The sequence below is a fragment of the Simochromis diagramma genome, unplaced genomic scaffold, assembly GCF_900408965.1.
Source record: "Simochromis diagramma unplaced genomic scaffold, fSimDia1.1 OVJJ01000486.1, whole genome shotgun sequence".
In the NCBI taxonomy this organism is placed as follows: Eukaryota; Metazoa; Chordata; class Actinopteri; order Cichliformes; family Cichlidae; genus Simochromis; species Simochromis diagramma.
Genome location: NW_024387047.1, coordinates 3,558,025 through 3,577,988, shown reverse-complemented (window position 1 = coordinate 3,577,988; position 19,964 = coordinate 3,558,025). Strand labels below are relative to the sequence as shown.

Sequence of the window (19,964 nt, the reverse complement as noted above, 5' to 3'; positions counted from 1 at the left end):
AGTCTTGTGACAATAAAAAAAGGAAAGTGCATTAAAAAAAAAACAACCCAAAAAACAAAAACGGCCCTTTCAAAAAGAAGATCCCTGCATGTACAAAGTGAAAGACAGAATATTGTGTCATCAAAAGATACGAATGATTTAATTCCTTGCTACAAAATGCATAATGCTTATTTTAGAATGATGGACCTCAGGCAAAGGGATATTTGCAGATTCTTTTACAAGAATTCAATGTACATCCTTTCCACACAGCTTTTCCACCACCTTCTCGCGTACAATACATGCAGCATATGTACACAAATGAGAATCAACCAGCTGATTTGATGATGAAATAAAAGGAGATTGCCTCCAGTTGGTTTGGCCAGTTGAAGTTTTTACATTTTTCATCTAAGCCCTGCATCTGTTTGTGAAATATGGTAGCAGCCACGCTCTGTGCAGCAGCACATTTATGGTAACCCAAACCATCGCTTTTCACCCAGCTGAAAATAAGCTGAATAGGTCAGACATTACCAACACATTAGTTGGACTGTGTGAATTACTAGACCATCTATTCTTTTAATTACTTTCCTACATTGGCTCCAGCCTCTTCAACCTTACAGTCACTGTCACCATTTGAAATTATATAACCATGTGCTGGAAATCTCCACTCCCCAAAATGGAGGAGCAGAGCCCCAGCTGCACGTGAGCCAACTGTAGATGAAGCAGTGGCTCAGCAGTGAGCCATGAGGTGTTTCTGGGGCCGGGCTTCACTGCTCTGTGTGAGGGGAGGGAGAATTAAAGCTACCGTTGTCGATGCCTCTCCTGCGGTCCAGGTACTGAACTCCTTCCAGCAAAGAGGCCATAAATCAGGCCGGCTTCAGGCCTCCCTTGAAGGAGGTTTTCATAGGCTCTGCTCTGGGCTTTCACTGGGTCAAGTACATTAACCTGGCAACCCTCCATGTCCCAATCTCCCAGTGTGAAGGGGGAATAAAACTGTCCTGACTTTGCATCTGCTCTCTCACCCTGTGTCTGGTCCTCAGCCAAATGTAAGGGCCAATAAAGCTATGGACAGTGTAATATGACACATTATGCAATGAGTAGTTTGAGCCAAGTCTTTTTATTGGTGGCAGACACATTCCAAATATGCTGCTGAAGCTCTATAAACTATAGGCTGCAGCACCGTTACACAGTTAGATGTAGGGATGGGTACCGGTATCCGGTGCCATCATGGCAAAAGTCTGGCTGTACTTCACAGCAAAATATGCAAACTCAGCAACCTGCAACAAGTGCTTTAAGCTGATACTGTGCAAAGGAGGTAACACCTCAAATCCGATGAAACACCTGGCGATGCATAGCGTTTTTTTTAAAAGCCGAGAAATGCGCCGTATTTGATAGCTTGCTGCGAGACCTCACACCGTGCACATCTACTGCGGGTGGGTTGCCTGTTATCGGACCCGGAGTTTGCAACATCCCCCAAAAACCCGAAGAGGAGAGTCCTGGCCCCTAGCCCTGCCAGTGTAGCAGAAATGATGACGGATGATGATGGCAGCAGAAGCCGTTCTTCTCTGCGTGAGTAGCTTAATGTTGTTCGTGTGTAATTTACGTTGAGTAGGCTCACCACGTTATTACATTAATGCACGTAAGGTGAACTAGCAAACATCATCATAGCTACATGCGGCTGTCTTCTTGTTTGATGGCAGATACTCCCTTCACCCTGGCCAAAAAGGCTAAAATGACCAAAGAAAAGTGGAAAACAGCTAAACATGAGAGGTTTCTGGACAAAGTTTGTGTTTTTTCCATTGTTTAAGCACTGCTTCCAGCCAAGAGTGATACCATATATGCCCCATAGCTGCAGAAAAGGCTAACATTGTTATCTTTTTACAAAAAACAGCTGAACATGAGAGGTTTTTGGACAAAGTTTGTGTTCTCCATTCTTTAAACACCGGTTTGAGCACCGTTTAAGCACCGGCACCGTTTCAAAAGTACCGGTTTGGCACCGGTATCGGATAAAACCTAAACGATACCCATCCCTAGTGCCAAATGTAAATTTTGTTGAGTAGGGTTATTGTGTGGGGTTGCTTTTCAGGAGTTGTGGTCAGCCTCTTAGTTCTAGTCAAAGGAACTTAATATTTCAGCATACCACGACATTTTGGACAACATCACGCACTCAACTTTGTCAGACCAGTTTGGGGATGGTTCCTTTCTGTTCCAACATGACTTTGCACCAGTGCACAGTGCAAGGTGGATAAAGACATGGATGAGCAAGTTTAGTGTGGCAGAACCTGCCTGGCTTGAACAGAGTCTTCATCTCAATCCAACAGAACACCTTTGGGATGAATTAGAGCAGAGAGCCAGTCCTTCTCATCTGTCAGCATCTGACCTCATGAATGTGCTTCTGGAATAACACTCCTAAACCTCGTGAAAATCCTTCCCAGAAGAGTTGAAGCTGTTATAGCTTCAAGGGATTGTCTGGCCTATATTAAGCCCTATGGATTAAAAATGCAATGTCACTCTCGTTCATATGCATGTGTAGGCAGATGAGCGAATACTTTTGGCAATGTGTACGTATGTATTTGTAGAGGATATATAAGCAAGCAGTTGTGTATTTGCACATCCAGCACACTTGGAGGAACAAAAGAATTCATTTGGACTAATTTTCCCAACAAATGTGAGTCCAGAGTGCAATATTTGTGATTCACTTTTGGTGTCCATCAACTTTAGAAAATATGTATATTTTTATCTACTGAGTGCACTACTCAATTCACTAGTGAGCTTCACCACTGGGTTGCAGCTGGTTTAAAGTTTTCTTACTGCTTGCTCCAGCTGGAAACAATGCTAATGAGATCCTTGAGGCCTGAGTTGTAAGTCTGAGGTCTATGGTGAAATCGCAGACTGCACACACAAGCATTCTGAAAAACAAAGAAAAAACAAAGAAAAAAAACCAGCTTTCACACCGGCATCAGTTGAGATGCACAAGGACCGATCTTGAAGGGAAGATTAGCCAAATTTAAATCAGGTAGGGCTTGTGATTGTGCTGAATGGAGACCCATCATCTATGCTCCTAAATGACGCTTTTGAGATTGCATTGGAATATGAAATCCCTGTTTCAGCTCCACACAGACTCTTTACCAAAGCCTGCTCAAATATGATAAGACTACAAGCAGACGAGCGGACCTGAAAGCAGAAAGCTTTTGGGTCAAAAGAAGTCTCGATACAAATGCATATTATGCAAATTCATATGCAGATATCTGTTTATAGAGATAAACTGGATGGTTACTGTATAAACTGGAAATTACTGAAGTATTCCTCTGACTCTAACAGCATGATATCAGTGTTTTCGAATATTCACTGAGTCATGACTGTAAACACTTTTGACTCAAATTTCATCAATTGGACTCAAAGGATTTGGGGTTCAAAGACGTGATACCCACCACTATGTTCTTCCTTGGCTCATACATCATACATCACATGCACTCTTAATCACATATTCTGTCTTATTATCTTGCCAGCAGAGAAAGAACTAAAGCACACAGTGTATTCCTATATTTATGCATGTGTGTATGTGTTAGTAAGCTGAAGTGAGAATGTGACAGATTCAACGTGCCCACTGCACACGGTGCCTTTGGACAGCCTCTATTCTATTCTGCCCATTTAACACGGTCCCAACGCTTCACAGCTTGGATACTGTCAGTCAGCTGGAGTGATACTACACAAGTAAAGTGTTACTAAACAGAGATGTGTTTTAGTACTAGGGAGAGCCTGGAGGGAGGTGTGGAGGAGGAGGAGGTGTTGGAGTTTGTTAATGTGAGCACTGTTGAAAGAAAAGCCCTCTAACCCTCTCCTGTGTGTGACAGACACCACAAAAGCTCTGGCATCATATCTTAAATATGGGCTTGTTCTCACTCTAGTTTAATCTGGAATTTCTGCATTCTTGCTCCGAAAAGCACTCTCTGATGAATGAATGCCTGTCTACTTGGCTTTGTTCAGTTTATTGGGATTATCATAGCTGTGTTATCGATGTAAACACAACATCTCTAAACTATCGTTTAATCCCGATGATGCTCTACCATCCTTATTGGAACAGCAGTTCCAACCAATTTTCTGCTGCATTTCAATGTTGGGGAGGAAGCAAAGTAAGCAGTGATGCACAAGCCTGTGTCTCCCTAGTTATCTCCTCCAGCTCTTCTTGGGGGAATACGAGGGTGATCCCTAGCCAGCTGCAATGCATAATCTCTCCAGCATTTCCTGGGTCTTCCCTGGTGTTTCCTCACAGGTGCATGTGCCCAGTTGGATATGCCTCTTGGGTACCACTTGGGCATCCCAGTGAGGTGCTGAACCACCTCAGCTCTTTTCGATGCAGAGGAACCGCAGCTCCTTTCTGACCTTCTAATGAATGGTCTCTCCTGGTCTTATCACGGTCTCTGCCTTTGCCTGTAACTGTATCCCAGATTGCTGCTACGCTTCCTGCGAGTGGTGAGCCTACAGCAGGTTGGACCCATGTGGCTTATTATGTGCAGAGTCCTTTCCCAGCCCTTGCTTCGGGGTAGTGCCACAACATTCATTCACCAGGCAATGTTGATATGTGCCAAGATGTTGTCTTCATAGGACTATTTTGAATTACACTTAGTCTGACCCCTCACCCAGGACCGATTTACCTTGTGGGCCAAGGTGCCCCTGACAACATAGTTACTGGGCCTCTCATAAAGTCCTATGCTCATTTTTGATCCCTGATGAAGTGATGGAGAACCTAAAACCAGCCCTGAGATAAATGCCAAAAACAAGACCCCTGGTAGATCCCTGGTAGCTTAAATAATCAAAAATCAAAATACAGGTTTAAAAATCCAATCCTTAACTATACACCACAAAGAGAAATTCAAATGAATTTGAATTGATTCTTTTTGTCTCTAATTCCATTTTGTGGAAAAACTACAAAATGCACACCAGTATCTGGGAATTGTTTTTTTCATTTCACTCGAAACCACAACATCTCAGTCTCCTGCCTCTATGGCGATTTCCAATTTTTCCTTCAAACGTCAATACTGCAGTGCCAGACGACAGCAAGTGATGCTGCTGTTTGGAGCCCCAGATGCTGTCATCACTGTCTGACTGCAGAAGGACCCACCCTGTCTCCATCCCAGGTGTCACAGATGGATGTAAACTGCGAAAGCCTCTGCGCCTTCGTATAGTTTAATAAATTCAGTTCAGTCTCCGTAAGAACAGAGACCCCACCCACAGAAAAAAACACAACGAAAATAAAAATCTGACTGTGAATATACCAGATAACTGTGTTATAAAACAATATTTTTTGAAAATGTGACATTTGAGATATTTCTTAGTTCCTTTATATGAAAATAGATGGAAAGCTATTACAATAATACCACATTAATGCCAAGGATATGATAAAATGAGTGATGCTCTACAAGAATAACAGATGATGAATTGCTGTGCTGAAACAATACGCCAGTCAAGCTCCCTCCTGCTTTAATAACAGCATTCACAGCAGATGAAACTAAGATGAGCAGACAGATGCCACCGTACAAAACCACAAGAGCCACAGGGTCCACTTTTTTATTTTTTTGCCCTCATCTCCATGCCGGATAAAAAGAACAAAGCTGGTAAAAGTACTCCTTAGAAATCCATTAGACGCATATATCTCTGCTGTAGCTGTCTAAAACACAGCTACACATACACACATTTGTGTATATTTTTTTATATCCTCTTAGTCAGACAGGCTGCAGTACTTTATGCCAGCCTAAAGCATCTGACTCACACGACAGTCAGCTCAGGATCTGTGACAGAAGAGTCAAAAACAAGCATGAAGGTAAAAGGGCGGGAAATAAGGAGATTACATAAGCGTCTGCCTGAATGTCCAGATGTTGAAGTGAAATTAATGGCTGCAATTTTAGAAATCGAGGCAAGACGTGCAGGGAGGGATTAAAGCCCAAATGCATACTTAAACAAAATCAAGGTGGAGATTTTCTTCATACCTGTGGTGCACTATGTACGTGATGATGGAGGCGAAGAGGCAGAGCAACATGACCGCCGTGCAGGCATACACGACCGGGTGCAAAAACTCCCCAGGGTATGGGGGGAAAGACAGCACCTTCTTCAGATCCTGAGGCAGAAAAAACAAGAGAGACAGAGGAAAATAATGGGGATCAGACAAAAAGTCATCATAAACACAGTATCCAAAAAGAAAAAAAGAAACTATCAAGAACAAGAGCCAGGCCTGCACAGTCACAGCATGATGAGCTCTCTATATGCATAAGCATAGTATGCTGCGCTGACGAGATATGCAGCCAAAATATAAATGAATGTCAAGGAAATGTCTTTGAGTTAGAATGCGGTCCAAATCAGCATAAAAGAGTAACAACCCTGTCGAGGGAACATTCTTCCTCCTGCATTTACATTTTGCATTTCAGGCATTTAGCTGTCACTTAGCCGGAGCAACTGAATGCAACAATAGCATAAGCTTCCTTGTCTGCCAACATAAAAAGAAAACCCAAACAAAAATGGATAGGAGCCAGGCAAACAGAAAAAAAAGGAAAGAGGGAAAAAAGAAGTCTTTTTTTTGTGTTTCTAAAAGACGGTAATGCTATCACACATTCATTAAGCCCTTATCAACATCACAGTCGATTTGCTCGGAAATTTATTTACATATGTTTTACAATCTGCAAGACAAACTTCTTCCGTATTTGCGGCACACATGGCGACAAAAAATTCCCAGACTTCAGACGCATTTTTAATGCTTCCATTTTATCGCTGCATGTGAACGGTTCGGATCTGCTGTGCACAGATAAAAGAGACAGCTTTAAAGTCGGCCCACTCGACTCTCGTGCGCTGGACTGCCCTCGCTTTGTGCCACGGGCAGGTGTGGAGCCAGCGGTGGCGTCATGATTTAGGCTCCATCATCTTGACGTTGCTAAATAAAGCACACCTTATCTCCATAACCCGCCGGCTCAATGTGAGGTTGTGTCTGCGAGAGTGATCCACAGACACGCTGTCTGACTGCATCATTGTCTCTATGAGTAGCCAAGTGGGATATTCCCTCTCTCTCTCCCTGGTTGTCTAGACGCAGATGAGCCTGTTGGGGCCTCTGTGGGGTCTCGACCAGCACGAAGCATTTTTTAAACACAGCTGTAATGCAGTGGCCAGAGTTAAAATGAAGGGTTTGCAGAACAGGACGTTAGAGAGATGTAAAACAGGAGAAGATGCGATAGACGCGGCTCAATCGATCAATCTAATAAAGCTTTTCATGTGTGTTTAAGGAGGCAAAGGGAAAGACTGGAAGTCATCTGTTCAAGCTTCAAATTGCAATGTAACCTTTAAATGTGTTTTCTTTTCAGCTACAAGGTGCCACTGCACCTATAAAAAACAACAACAAAATGAATTCTCTTCAAGGCAGTCACTGATCTGCAAACAATGCTTCCAGCATTTCGGCTATGTTGGATCTCTCTCGGTCTTCTCCTGACCACCTGCATATTAGTTATATTCCAAAACAGCAATCTTTTAGCTTGAATTATTATATCTTAGGGAAGATGATGAAGTAACACCTGTATCTGGTGGATGGGAAGGCAGTGAGCAGCAATGATGTGCGATTTTATATTACAGTAGAAATTAGCATTGATAGTCTGACCATGGGGAATGTATTGATGGCGCACAACACCACATGCCAAAGTAAATAACCAGCATACTCTTGGTGGCATCGGTTTGGACATTGCAAGCTTTTCCACTGATGGTTTCTATGTGTGCTGTGGTCCAAGCAACCAATGATCATAGTCAGCATGACAGTTTGGTCAGCCTGACACAGAATCTGATGTTTGAGATCCATGGTGAAATCATCAAATGTGGCCCTGGCAATGATCACTATGACTACCAGGGAGACATCCGTGCACCCACAGAAGGACTGCTAGAGGTGATGCATCTCAGCACGATGCAACAACTTTGACACACCAGACTATTTGTTACACGTAACGATCTGAGAAATCTTCCTCGTAAACTGTTTGGAAAAACGTCATGCCTTCAAAACATTAGATAACGGGTGATGACAGGGTGAGCCATCTTCCTGTTATTGTTACAGTCATATTAAAGACCCACAAGACATGGAACATAAGAGGAGAAAGCGGCGCAGCGTTGCAGAATTTAACTTATTACACCATCAGTGTAGCAACCATTCAAATGTTGTAAGATAATTCTCGGTGTCTTTCTAACGAAGACCGTGAACAAAAGTTTAAAAAAGCTTTCCAATCACTTTCCAAAAATACTTGGCAGGTGGTTGAATAAACCATTTATTGGTACAGCTATAACCTTTTTGGGCAGTAGCTCCACATAGCTTTATTGGCAATGGCTAAAAGAAGCGGTGGGTGATCATTTTAATCTGCTAAATGGACATCATCTCTCTGTAATCAAGGACTATATTTAGTTTGAAAATCACAAAGAACATTATCATGGTGAATTATACCACAATTATGCCAGAAAAGATGTCAGCATGCCCTTGGACTCAGGGAGACACCTGAGTTAAAATAGAAATAGAAATAGAAATCTCTTCAGCTGACAGATGTCTCACTATGTTAACTAGCTAGGAGCTAACTTGCTCCATCTGGTGCTATGCATGTAGTGGGTTTATGGGAGGTTTTCACTAAAAGCAGTTGCCTGCCTCTATAGACTCCACTATAGAGCTGTAGCTTAACTGTAACTTGAAAGTCAGGTGATGACTCTCTGCAGGTTTATGAGCGACAATGACAAAAAACATGACATTTTTAAAGAACTGTTTGTTCCCAACTCTGAAAAGCAGTGGAAGACACAACAGTGTGACAACTGATCTGACTTTGACATATATGGCTTTGGAGCTTGGAGCTTGGACAGTAATGACAAGATGCAGGCATGGAAGGAGAGCTGGAGGAAAGTCTGCCATCAGACCTGAGCAAAGACATACAGAGCAAAGAAAGAACAGAGAGGAAGTGGCCTTTATGGGTGAAAATACAACACGAAGAACGCTTTCCAATTTGTTCACATAATTTGGTAGTTACAGATTTTCATGGAATTATTAAGTTTGAATGACGTCTTTAAGCGATGTCATGGAAGGACAAAACTGGTGTTAATTACAGCTCAATGAATTGATGGTGCTGAAAAGAATCATGGCCCGAAGCATCCGAAATCCTCCTGAAATGGAGCCGCCAATTCAGTAAGCTGATTTATGTACTTAAAAAGCAAACAGCGCTTCATATGAGTTTAGATCATGAAAATGAACCCCATGCAAACATCATTTCAACTTAAAAGAAAATTTAAAAAAACAACAACATTTCTCTTTGAAATCAGTCTGCATTTGGGAAAAACTGGAAAAAACCTGCCCACACACACATGATGCTAATCATCACATGTCACAGTAAGGGCAGCTCCTGTTAAAAGGCTTTAGGTGGAAGTCAAACAGTCTCATGGGAGCCATTATCATCATCATCATCATCATTTGGCTTATACTATTGGCTCATGTCAGTCTCTTACCTCCTGAGTCTTTAACCATTTCTCAAACCACTAAATAAACAGCTACTGAGCTGTTCCCCCCCACAAAATTCACAAGATGATATGCATGTTGCCATTACGTATTTGAGTAACACACTGATCATACAGTACCTTATTCTAGTACTCTTTTTATCTCTCGAAAGCCAGGCCTGTCATATTTGTTATAGAACAAACTGACTGGATGTGGATCTGAAGTTAGTGATGCTCTCTATGCAGCTACACTTAGCAAAACCTGGAACATATTCACTTCTTTATTGATACATAGCGAGGTGCCAAAACTGATCATAACAGATACGAGGAGGTTGTTGAATGCCGTTTTTATGGGAGAATGAGTTAAACATAAAAACAGGTGATGTGTATAACAATGATTGTGTCTTTTACAATGAAATGTTCTGCTGGAGAACCTTGTGTTCTGGTATTCATTCATTGTGTATGTCTCACAGGACCTAATCTAAAGTCCTCCCCCCCGAGACTCTAATGTCAATTCCACTTTTCAGTGAAGAAATATCCCCACTGACCACAAGACATGTCCATGTCCAGGAACAGTAGAAAACACAGAAAAAGCTCAAAGTGTTAAGCTTCAACATCCCACTTTCTTTGCATAATAACAATCTTGATACAGCAGGGTTCCATCATGGTTGACTTCCCAGTTGATCTGCTGCCAACATCTTGGGCCCAGATGGACATTTTCAATTCAATTATATTAGTATATCGCCAAATCACAAATACAGTCTCCTCAAAGCACTTTAAAATGTATGAAAAGACCCAAAATAATACAAAGAAAACCCCAATAATCAAAGGTCCCTTTTTAGAGCAAGCACTTGGTGACAGCAGAAAGGAAAGACCCCCTTCAAACAGGATGAAATCCCAGCAGACCCTGTCTGTAGGGAAATAGGATAGGACATAACATATAACCCTTATAGAATACAGCCAGTGTACCTCCACGTGTATCTGATATGAAGTGATCAGTGTAAATAAACACAGAGATCTAATAGCTAAAAAACATCAACTGACTTGCAACTTAACATTACCTTTAGTGTATTTTCAAATCATTTACAGCATGCCATTATAAAGAGTCTCACCATCTTTTCAAGCTTTTGCCATTGTGGCACATTTGTCCATTAACACCACGTCAATAATCAAGCAATTTTAGAACCTGCTTAATTTGCTCATTTCTTCCAGCAGCATACGTGAAGATACTTGAAACACATTTAGAAACAGTATTAGTTATGCAAATTGGATATTGATTATTAGCCTCAAAGTCCTGCTAACAGCAGAATGTACCTTTCCCAGCAGCCAGCTAAACTAAGACAGACTAACATCGCCAAGCTGCGCTGTTGACAGAGGAGCTTAAGATCAGGTGCTTCCAAAGCTGAACAAAGGTCTACACAGCTTAACCAGCAGACATAGCATTTGCACACAGGGCATCTTAAGTCAGATTCCTAATACGTAGAAGGCATTTAGTTTTGGTGATGACTGCCAAGAGAGCAATCATATTGTTAATACATTAACGAGAGCAGAAACAACAATGTAGTTAGATGATATACAGTAAATGAATCTGCAGCAATTCTGATCCTCGATTAATCACAATCAAAAACACCAAAATAAAAATGTTTCTAAGACTGCCAAAGTAAGCAGACTTACTGTGCCATGTGGAAAATGGGTGTTTGTATTTTCAGATATTCAATGGATCAAATGCTTACACGAGATATTCGAAGAATGCTGAAATATTACTATGAAAATGTTCAATAATCTCCAGCCCTACAGGAAAAATCAGACACTAGCAACATCATTTCTCAGAGAATTTTCCAAAATTAATTACAAATCAATTACAACCATTACACACATCTGTCCTGTGATGCGACAGTGCAAGAGTTAACGTTTGGTTACAGTCGGGAATAGAAAAAGTAAACAAGCAAGCATTATGCAGAAGAGCTGGCGGCTCACAGACAAGCTAAAGAAGGACAGCGGTTGCCTAAAGGAGAAGGAGGCGGCTGGCAGAAGGATATAGCCTGACTGAAAGTGAAGTAACAGCCCTTCTTCAACAACTACAACAGAGGTACCCTTGAGCAAGGTGCCAACAGTAGAGGAACTGCCATTTTTATAGGGCAACATAGACTATACAGCGGCGGGGTATGAATGTGAAGAAGGGCAGAGCTGCAACGGAACATGCATGCTCAGCAGAAACCTCCAGTGGACAAATAAAGGTTAAAAAAGACCTTACAGCCCAGAGAGCACGCAGAGACAGAAAATAGAGGGAAAGAAAGGAAGAAGGATGAAGGGAGACGCTCCCTTCAGCAGATGGATCAGCCCAGAGAAAAATGGCGAGGTAGACTACAGGCTGCCCAGAACAAATTGTTCATATGGCTTCTAGAAGCAGTGTTTATGCTCCTGGGGTGGTGTGGGGGCAAACTGCAGAAGCAATTCAGAAGAGATGACTTCAGTGGGGTGAATGCACAATATGCAGTGCTGAGCATTGACTCAAGGGCTATAAAGTTTTTCACCTCTTCTTTTCATATTTTTCTGTCACTTGGTATTTTCTCATTTATTAGTAACACCGTAAAGAGAATTTCCTATCGTCCTTGCCTCCCAAAGTCTACTACTCCTGAGTTTTACATGCTCTATATTTACGTTATGTATAGATCTTCCTGTCCCGTGCAACAGATGCAGGCTGTGAAGTTGCAATTCCCTTGTTGACCTGGCTGTCATGATGACTGATAGGCTATTGGTGTAGCTCGCAGCGTGCTCTAAACAGCGCTTCCCTATTGTACCATTGCATGCAGAAGCCAATAGCGGGATGTCATCTGGGGACAGCAGCAGCGAGCTTCAAATGTGATTCTTCAACTCCAGTTATTATCATTATTGCTATCATATTACATCACAGCACTGTGGCCACTTTATTACTGTGTCTGTACAGCAGGGCAATGTGACCAGCCCCTCCCTCCCCTGACAGTGCAATTCATTATAGCCAGGCAACTATATTACCATACAGGGCAGCTTAGTTTAGCCTATGCTGGATTAGCAGTGGCATGTTACATCTAAACATGCCTCCATTGTCCCCTAGCCTCTGCAGCTAAAGAGGCCCCTGATCCCCTGTTTATGTTGTAGTTACAACTTTAATCCAGGATCCTCCATCCCTGTGCCAAAATCAGATTACCAGACTCAATTAAACTTGATCCGTAATCTCGATCCAGCACAGCGCAATGCAAGGTTATCAGGCCCGGAAAATATAACTAGGACAAGTACACTGCTGATGTGCGAGACCTTATAAGCTCGGTGTCGTGTTTCATCCCGGGGATTGGGAATAATGCTGAACAACACAACGTGCACTATTATTATTTATTATATCCTCTATTTAACAGCTGAAGGCTGCTGAGAAATTTTTAAGGTCTTTGATTTCTTTTGTTTTTTAAATATCGCCCAGCCAAGGGCGGCAAACGTTGTCAAAAAACATAAACACAAACAATACAAATGGACAAATACAACTGTGGAGCACCACAGCCAGCTCACACGCAGGAAAATATCAGTTATTTTAGGATCAGAGCAGTTACACAACCAAGAAGGCTGTTTTCTTCGTCCTTTAAAACTGACTTTAATTATGCCACAGTAACCAGCTCCTGCAGATTATGCCAAGAGGAAGGGGGTTGCTTTTCTTTTTGGTCAGTTCTGATCTAACTCGCGGGAAAACAGTAGTAAAGTATTTTAAGAGCACAGGCCATGTGGATTTTAAGTTTTCCAGCATGTATGAACAAGGAACCAGCTCGAGGATGGATTCAGAATGTGAAAACCTGTAGACACAAAGAAAAGGCCATTTATAGAGAACAACCAGTAATAGAAAAAAATAAAGTGATAATGATAGCTTCTTTGGGTATATTCATGAAGTCCACATAAGTGTTTGTTCATTAAATGCTATAAAATGGGAAAAATAAGTCAACTTTCCTTGCGGCTGGGGTGAAATAGGGTTTAACCCTAAAAAAAAGAAGAAACATTTCATTTCATTAAGCTATGCTTCCTCACCTCCTCTTTACATATGTGACCCAGAAATCAACAGACCCCCCCCCCCCCCCCCCCCCCCCCCTTAGCCTTTATGAAGGCTCTTCCAATTCCCTAAGTGCACCTCAAGGAGATAAGGAACGATCAGTTTCGGGGGGGGGGGGGTATGCCAAAGTCTTTTACAGAGTGGTGTGATTTCTAATTGAGCGACACAGTTTAGCGAGCTTTGTATGTTTTGTATGTAAAGAGCAGAACCAGATTTTGGGAAGCTATATTTGTCTACACATCTGTTTTTTTGTTTGTTTGTTTTACTGTAAAAAAAATTATGTTTCTTTTTTAACTTCATGCCTTTTGGGGATCACACGAGTAACTAATCATGGTAACAGAAATTTGGACCAGTGGCACACAGAATTTCACATATCACTGTACAGCTTTGCCCATTCCCAGCTGTAATCACACTGGTGAATGCAAGAATGCACAAACAATTTGGGAAAGAGGCAAGAGCTGAGAGAAAAAAACAAAATTAAAATCCTCTAGTGAACAGCCCGCGGGCTCGCGGCTCACAGCTCCCATCCAAGCACTGTATTTTATCATCCTTGAGTGGCCGTGCCAATGTTGGAACAGAACCTCAGCGAGTGTGCAAATCAAACCTCTGGCTTGCCCATACATACTGAATAACAGAGAGAGAGGGAGACACACACACACACAGGACAGCAGGCAGGACAGAATGACCTCCGGACTTGTCAGGAAAATGGTCATGCACCATTAACGCGGGTCATCAGTGTTTCGGCCGGTACCTTGTGGCTGTCACTCAGCACATAGCTTTGAGATACGGTCATGCTCGTAATCGCCACTTCGCCCGGTGAATGTTCAACAGTTTCTAACGAGGCCCACTGCGAGGAACGAGTAATCAAATCACGTGGAATCAAGCACGCATCCATCAAATCAACAAGCATTACGAGCTGATGAGGACGCTTGTTCGGAATAAAAGATGAAGCCCACCGTCGTTTGATGCGCACACATATCAGTGGTGCTGTATTTATCTCCTCGAACATCAAGGGGGCATTGTTTCATTAGCATTAATTTCTCCAGAGCCCGAGATTAGAAGTGTTGTATTTAGCTTTAGGCTATTCAAATTCCTATACAGAACTTATTGTAATCGCTGTTCTGCGCAGATATTCAAAGCATGACTATCGAATAAATGAGCCTTGTGCGCTGTTCAACCTTGCAAACAGAGAACAAGCTCATAATTCACCAAATCCCCCCCCGCCCCCAAGTGGAACAAAGAAATGTGAATACTCAAAGCCTGCTACAAACAGAATGAATCAATACAGACAAATGTGAAAGCAGGGAGAAGACTGCTTTTTAATATAGGGCAGTTACACTAATCCTTCTCTCTCTGCAGCTTTTATTTATTCAAGCAACAGTTCCTGAGCGTGATGCCTCATTTTGCTCTCATACTGCTAACTTGGCTACTGGTAGCGGCCCAATCTGACCACAAGCTGACTGGTGTTTACCGAGCAGCTCCACTACAACAGTTGGGGATTTAAGACGCGTTGTTCCTAAAGGCTCGTGTGCCAGTTTGTGAGAATGAATCACAGTCTAGAATGCACAGTACACATGACACAAGGTATGAAAATTTGTCGCTCATCAGTCTGCACTCACTCCGCTGCAATGCAACGTTTGGGAGCAGCGGACAGGACAATTTGATATGTGGACAGCAGGAGACGGGGATTAAACCGCCCACCCCTGCGATTAATCAACGACCTCTTTTACCTCCTGCACCGCAGCCACGAGAAAGTAAGTGACGCATTCAAAGTCTGTCAGGCCTTTGCACAAAATATTTCCTTCTCTACAGTTTACACGGTGGTAGATGTGGACGGTTGTGTGATTATTACAAAAAAAACCCAATTCACTCTCACAATTAGCACATACTCCACACAGAAAGTCTATTTGCAATCACAGTAGTGTCACCAGCGTGCACGAGGCACTTTAACTTAAAGTAAGACCACAGAAGCATGACGTATGCAGAAATGTTTGGAGCCCCCAAAAACATAAAAACTTTTTAGCCAGAGCAAAATGAAAATCATCAATGCAATGAACTATTTTTTTTATTCAGTTTTGTTAATTAAGGTTTCATTTGCTCAAACATAATAGACCTCCTTGTTCATGAAATGGGTGTAATTAGCTGGAAAACGCATAGATTTATGCCAAGAGAGGCGCCATTGATGCTTCAGTTTTACAATTTGCAGACTAACTGTAGTCGCACACATAGCCACCCCAACTGTGGTGAAACTGGAACAAGGAAAAACCTTTTTTTGCGTGTTTGTCAGTAAAGAGGAGCAAAGAGGGATAAGAGGGACCTAAGCTCATCACTATATAAACAGCAAACAGCCAGCAATGTCCAACTATCAGGGACTAAGCAGCCAAGGACCTGCAGGCACAGGTGTCATTTCCAAAATGTGGGTTTTATTATATAATTCATTTCACTTTTATCTACATAGCACCAAATAACAACAAAAGTTAACTCAAAACACTTTATATTGTCAGGTAAAGACCCTAAAATAATACAGAGAAAACAAAAGGACCCCCAATGAGCAAGCACTTTGGCGACAGTGGGAAGGAAAAACCTCAGGCAGACCTGAGCTCAACAAAGGGCATCCATCTGCTGCGACCGAAAAATCAAAACAAAAGAGACCCAGAAAAACACAGAAATAATGTAAGAAATACACACTCAGCAAAATAAGCTATTTCTAAGAAAATGTGGGCCCATAAAAGAGGTCAACTAAAAACAAGAACCGTACTCAAAATGAACACTCAACAAAACGTTAAAACATAACAAACTGACCCAACCCAAATGAGAGACAGCTCAGCCACTGACTGAACTCCAAAAGGGAAACCACAGGGACAATAACTAGGTTTAATACAAAAAAATAACCCAGACATTTCCTCCCATGTGATTACAGCAGATGGTTAAGTCCACTCGGTCGGCCTCTGGACTTAAACAAGCTACACCCTGAGCCTCCGTACATACTGCTATATATATTTCTTATATACTTGCTTGTGCTGTATCTATAATATACTAACAAAACATGTCATATTTTCATAATGTATTGAAACAAATTAACCATATTATGTATATAGAAACCAACTGTTTGCTGTGTAGCTTCAGTAACTGCCAACTAAAAATGTGAAAATAGGAGTAGAAGAATAAATATCACCCGACTGTGTGGTCACGGACACAACCATCACACCAACCCGTTTAGCTATTAGATTCCAGCCGCAAACCCTGCTCCTGAAATAAATGTGAGAGAATCTGTTCCTTCTGTGAACCGTAATCAATAAAAATAAATCTGAGAGGAATTGCTTTAAAATGTGGAGCAAAGAGGCTACAACGAGACTGCTTTCTCTCTCTGTCTCTCTCTCTCTGAATGTGAATGTATGAGCAAGCCTGAAACTCTGCTCCCCATGTCTCTCATCATTTTTAGATGTGTGTGTGTGTGTGTAAGAGACGGAGACAGAGAGACAGAGAGACAGAGAGAGATGGTTGGTAGGTGTTGTCTTAGAGGGGTGACTCATCTTACAATTGTTACACACTACAGAATGCTCAATGGAAGCCTGCTCACATGTGCGTGCACACAGACACACAAGCTTATAGTCACAGGCGAGGACATGAAAGAGCCACATGAGGGCAAAACTAGGCACACAGAAAGAAACACGTCGGCCCCTCGTACGCGCACCCCACTCGTGCTCTGATCTCAGCTCTCTGAGATGGCACGCTGTTCAGCACACTGAGTGGGAGCATACATTACACCGGTCCACACCTCGTTCCTTTGCAGGTTGACGCGTTGAACCAAAGCGTGCCATTTTTTTTCTCTCTCTGTCCTGTAACAATAGATGAGAAGGAGGCCAGGACTCCACAGGTTCTGCACTGTTAACGCTTAAAGACGGCGCGACAGAGGGGGGATGCACACCCAGTCTCTGCAAGCAGCACAATACAAGCAGCCTCTCTCTCAACAGAATGCATCGCTCTCTGGCTACAGAGGTCTCAGTGCGTAAATAGGCTTAGGTGTGCCTGTGTGGTTCTTATCATGGCAGAGGTGGAGCATTTACAGAGGCCGCCTCGCACGCGGACATCTGTTGCTGTCCACCATTTTCATGTGCGCTCTCTCTCACTGTCTCTCTGTCTCCACTACAAACCTCTATCATCCCTTTTTAGTGCTGGCTGACTACATAAAAAGCAACCCTGTAATGTTGGGCTTTTGATGACTCTATTTTCATTACCATAGAAACCATATTACCACCTCAGGTTCTTCAAATAAAATGCATGTTTGCAGGTAAGGGGTCACGCCGCCACCCCCCTTAAACATAAGAGAAAATGAATGGCTTTAGCATGGTTTTATTTAGTTGCTGCTTTCGGCGTGGTCAGGAAGTGAAACTGACCATTGCCGGTGTGTGTTCTGACTGTGGTGCCATTTAGCCCCCTGAGACAGGGGTGCTGAGGGAGAAAACAGATGGGGGATGCTCTTGAGTGAAAGCAGTCAGCTTCGCACAGAATAAATGTGCGGAGAATATGTTATGTGATGCATCTAACAGAAAACAGCTTATAGCAGGGACCACAATGAAGAGCTGCGATAGGAGGGATAAGGAGATGAAGAATGATGGCATTATAGAGACAGAAAGCACGGAGACAGATGGAGAGAGAAGGACACCCAGGTAAATCATTATCCCCTTCAGCCTAGGAAGGGACTGTAAGTCTGGCTGGATTTTTCCCTTAGTTTCTTTCCCATTCCATGCATCCTCCTCGCACAGCAAAGCAATTTTCTTCCATTTCTGATTACAGATAGCTCACGGTGATCTCAACCCGGTTCCATTTTACTATCTGACAGTTGCGCTATCTGTGCCATTTACACTTAAGTTGACACTCCATCTCCTCTGATGGCAATTTACATGTTTGCATCTTGTTTGGGCCATTTGTAAGGCAAAGGCAAAGTGTCAGGACAGTGAATGAAGACAGAATTTCAGCTCCTAGATTAGTTTTCACTTTTGATACCAAAGCATATCGCTCAGCAACTCGAATGGGATTTTGGAAAGGCAAATTTTTGAGCAAGCTTCAAGGCTGAAAGCAGCTATTCAAAGGCCCAGCTGCAGATACACATACTCTCAAACATGCTGTATACTTTTTGCACATATCTTAAACCACTGTGACATATGCAAACACGTGGCAACGGTACACTGGAGATATACCCTACGGGCAATTTTTTCCCCTTTAGAAAATTAGACCATATTCATGCAAACATTCTTGTATTGCTGCATCACAGAAATACTATACCAGAGCCCCACTATTCTGGTAATGCCTCTGAGCAGTTAAGAGCACCGAGGCCTTATCTGAATGAACGTGGAGAGAGATCTGAGTAAGTGAGACAGAAAAACCGCATGTCGAAATCACCAATCAAATCTACTGAACATGGCTTGAAAAAACTGCCAGTTTTGCCCAGATCAATAAGAAAAGCTGTGACATTGTCACTTCATTTATAGCTCGATCCAGACTACCAACACGATCAGCGTCACCAGCTCATTCCAGCGGTAGTGCACAACTGTCACGCTACTACACATTACTACCTGAGGAAAACAAAATGTACACTTCACTACATTTTTATTCAGATTAGGCCTGTCACCACACAGATCAATAATTCACTATTTTTTCGTACCACAGCAGTTGTTGCATGCCCTGGCTGCTCCAGTCTTCATGCCAAATATTGTTGGGGAGGATGCATTGGAGTGTCAGTGTGTGTGAATGTTAAATAGAAAGCACTAAAGCTTAGAAAAACAAGGTGCTTGTATGAATGAGTGAAGGAATGTTGCATAAAGCACTTTGAGAGCTCAGGTAGAACAGGATAGTCCTAGATAAGAACCAGTTCATTTAAAATTTCATTTCCCATTTGAGAAGTCAGGTGTATGTATGTATATATATATATATGTAAAAACCCAGGATCAACATGCTGCCATTTTGACCATTTTATTGACAGGAGGCATCTAAACAGAGCATACAGAGCTGTGAGAAAAATGAAGCTCAAAGTGGAAATAAACCATTTTTATCACTCAGCAGCCTGCAGGTGTGTTTATTTAAATAACACTGCTTAAAAATGATGTTTGAAGCAGGAGGTCTGGAGCTCTGTGCGCACTGATAAATATACATGTGACTCTACCGTAACTTGTTGTCCACATCTGCTTTATGCTGTTTAAAAAAAAAAAAGAAGCTCCACCCTCAGTTCATTAAATCCCTGCAGCCATCTGAGGGCACATATGCTGGCAAATCTGCACCCTGTGATTTGAGAATTGTCATGCCAGTGCGCAGCGCCATTACACACGACAGTGTACTGTTTACCTTTATTAAATCATGTGTAAATAACAGCAGGCTGCTGCAAAGTAATCCTACTCAATACTGCACACATCTGACTAGTCTGGTATGATTT

General features: G+C 42.3%; 1 protein-coding gene across 2 annotated transcripts in view; it reads right to left on the bottom strand.

The window, feature by feature from the left end:
* Positions 1–19,964, bottom strand: part of LOC120741650 (adhesion G protein-coupled receptor A3) — a 174,752-nt gene that overhangs the window by 20,800 nt on the left and 133,988 nt on the right. For both annotated transcript variants that reach the window (XM_040044624.1, XM_040044625.1), the window contains exon 15: positions 5,964–6,091. In XM_040044624.1, coding sequence (XP_039900558.1) covers positions 5,964–6,091 — 128 coding nt within the window. The remainder of the gene's footprint in view (positions 1–5,963; positions 6,092–19,964) is intronic.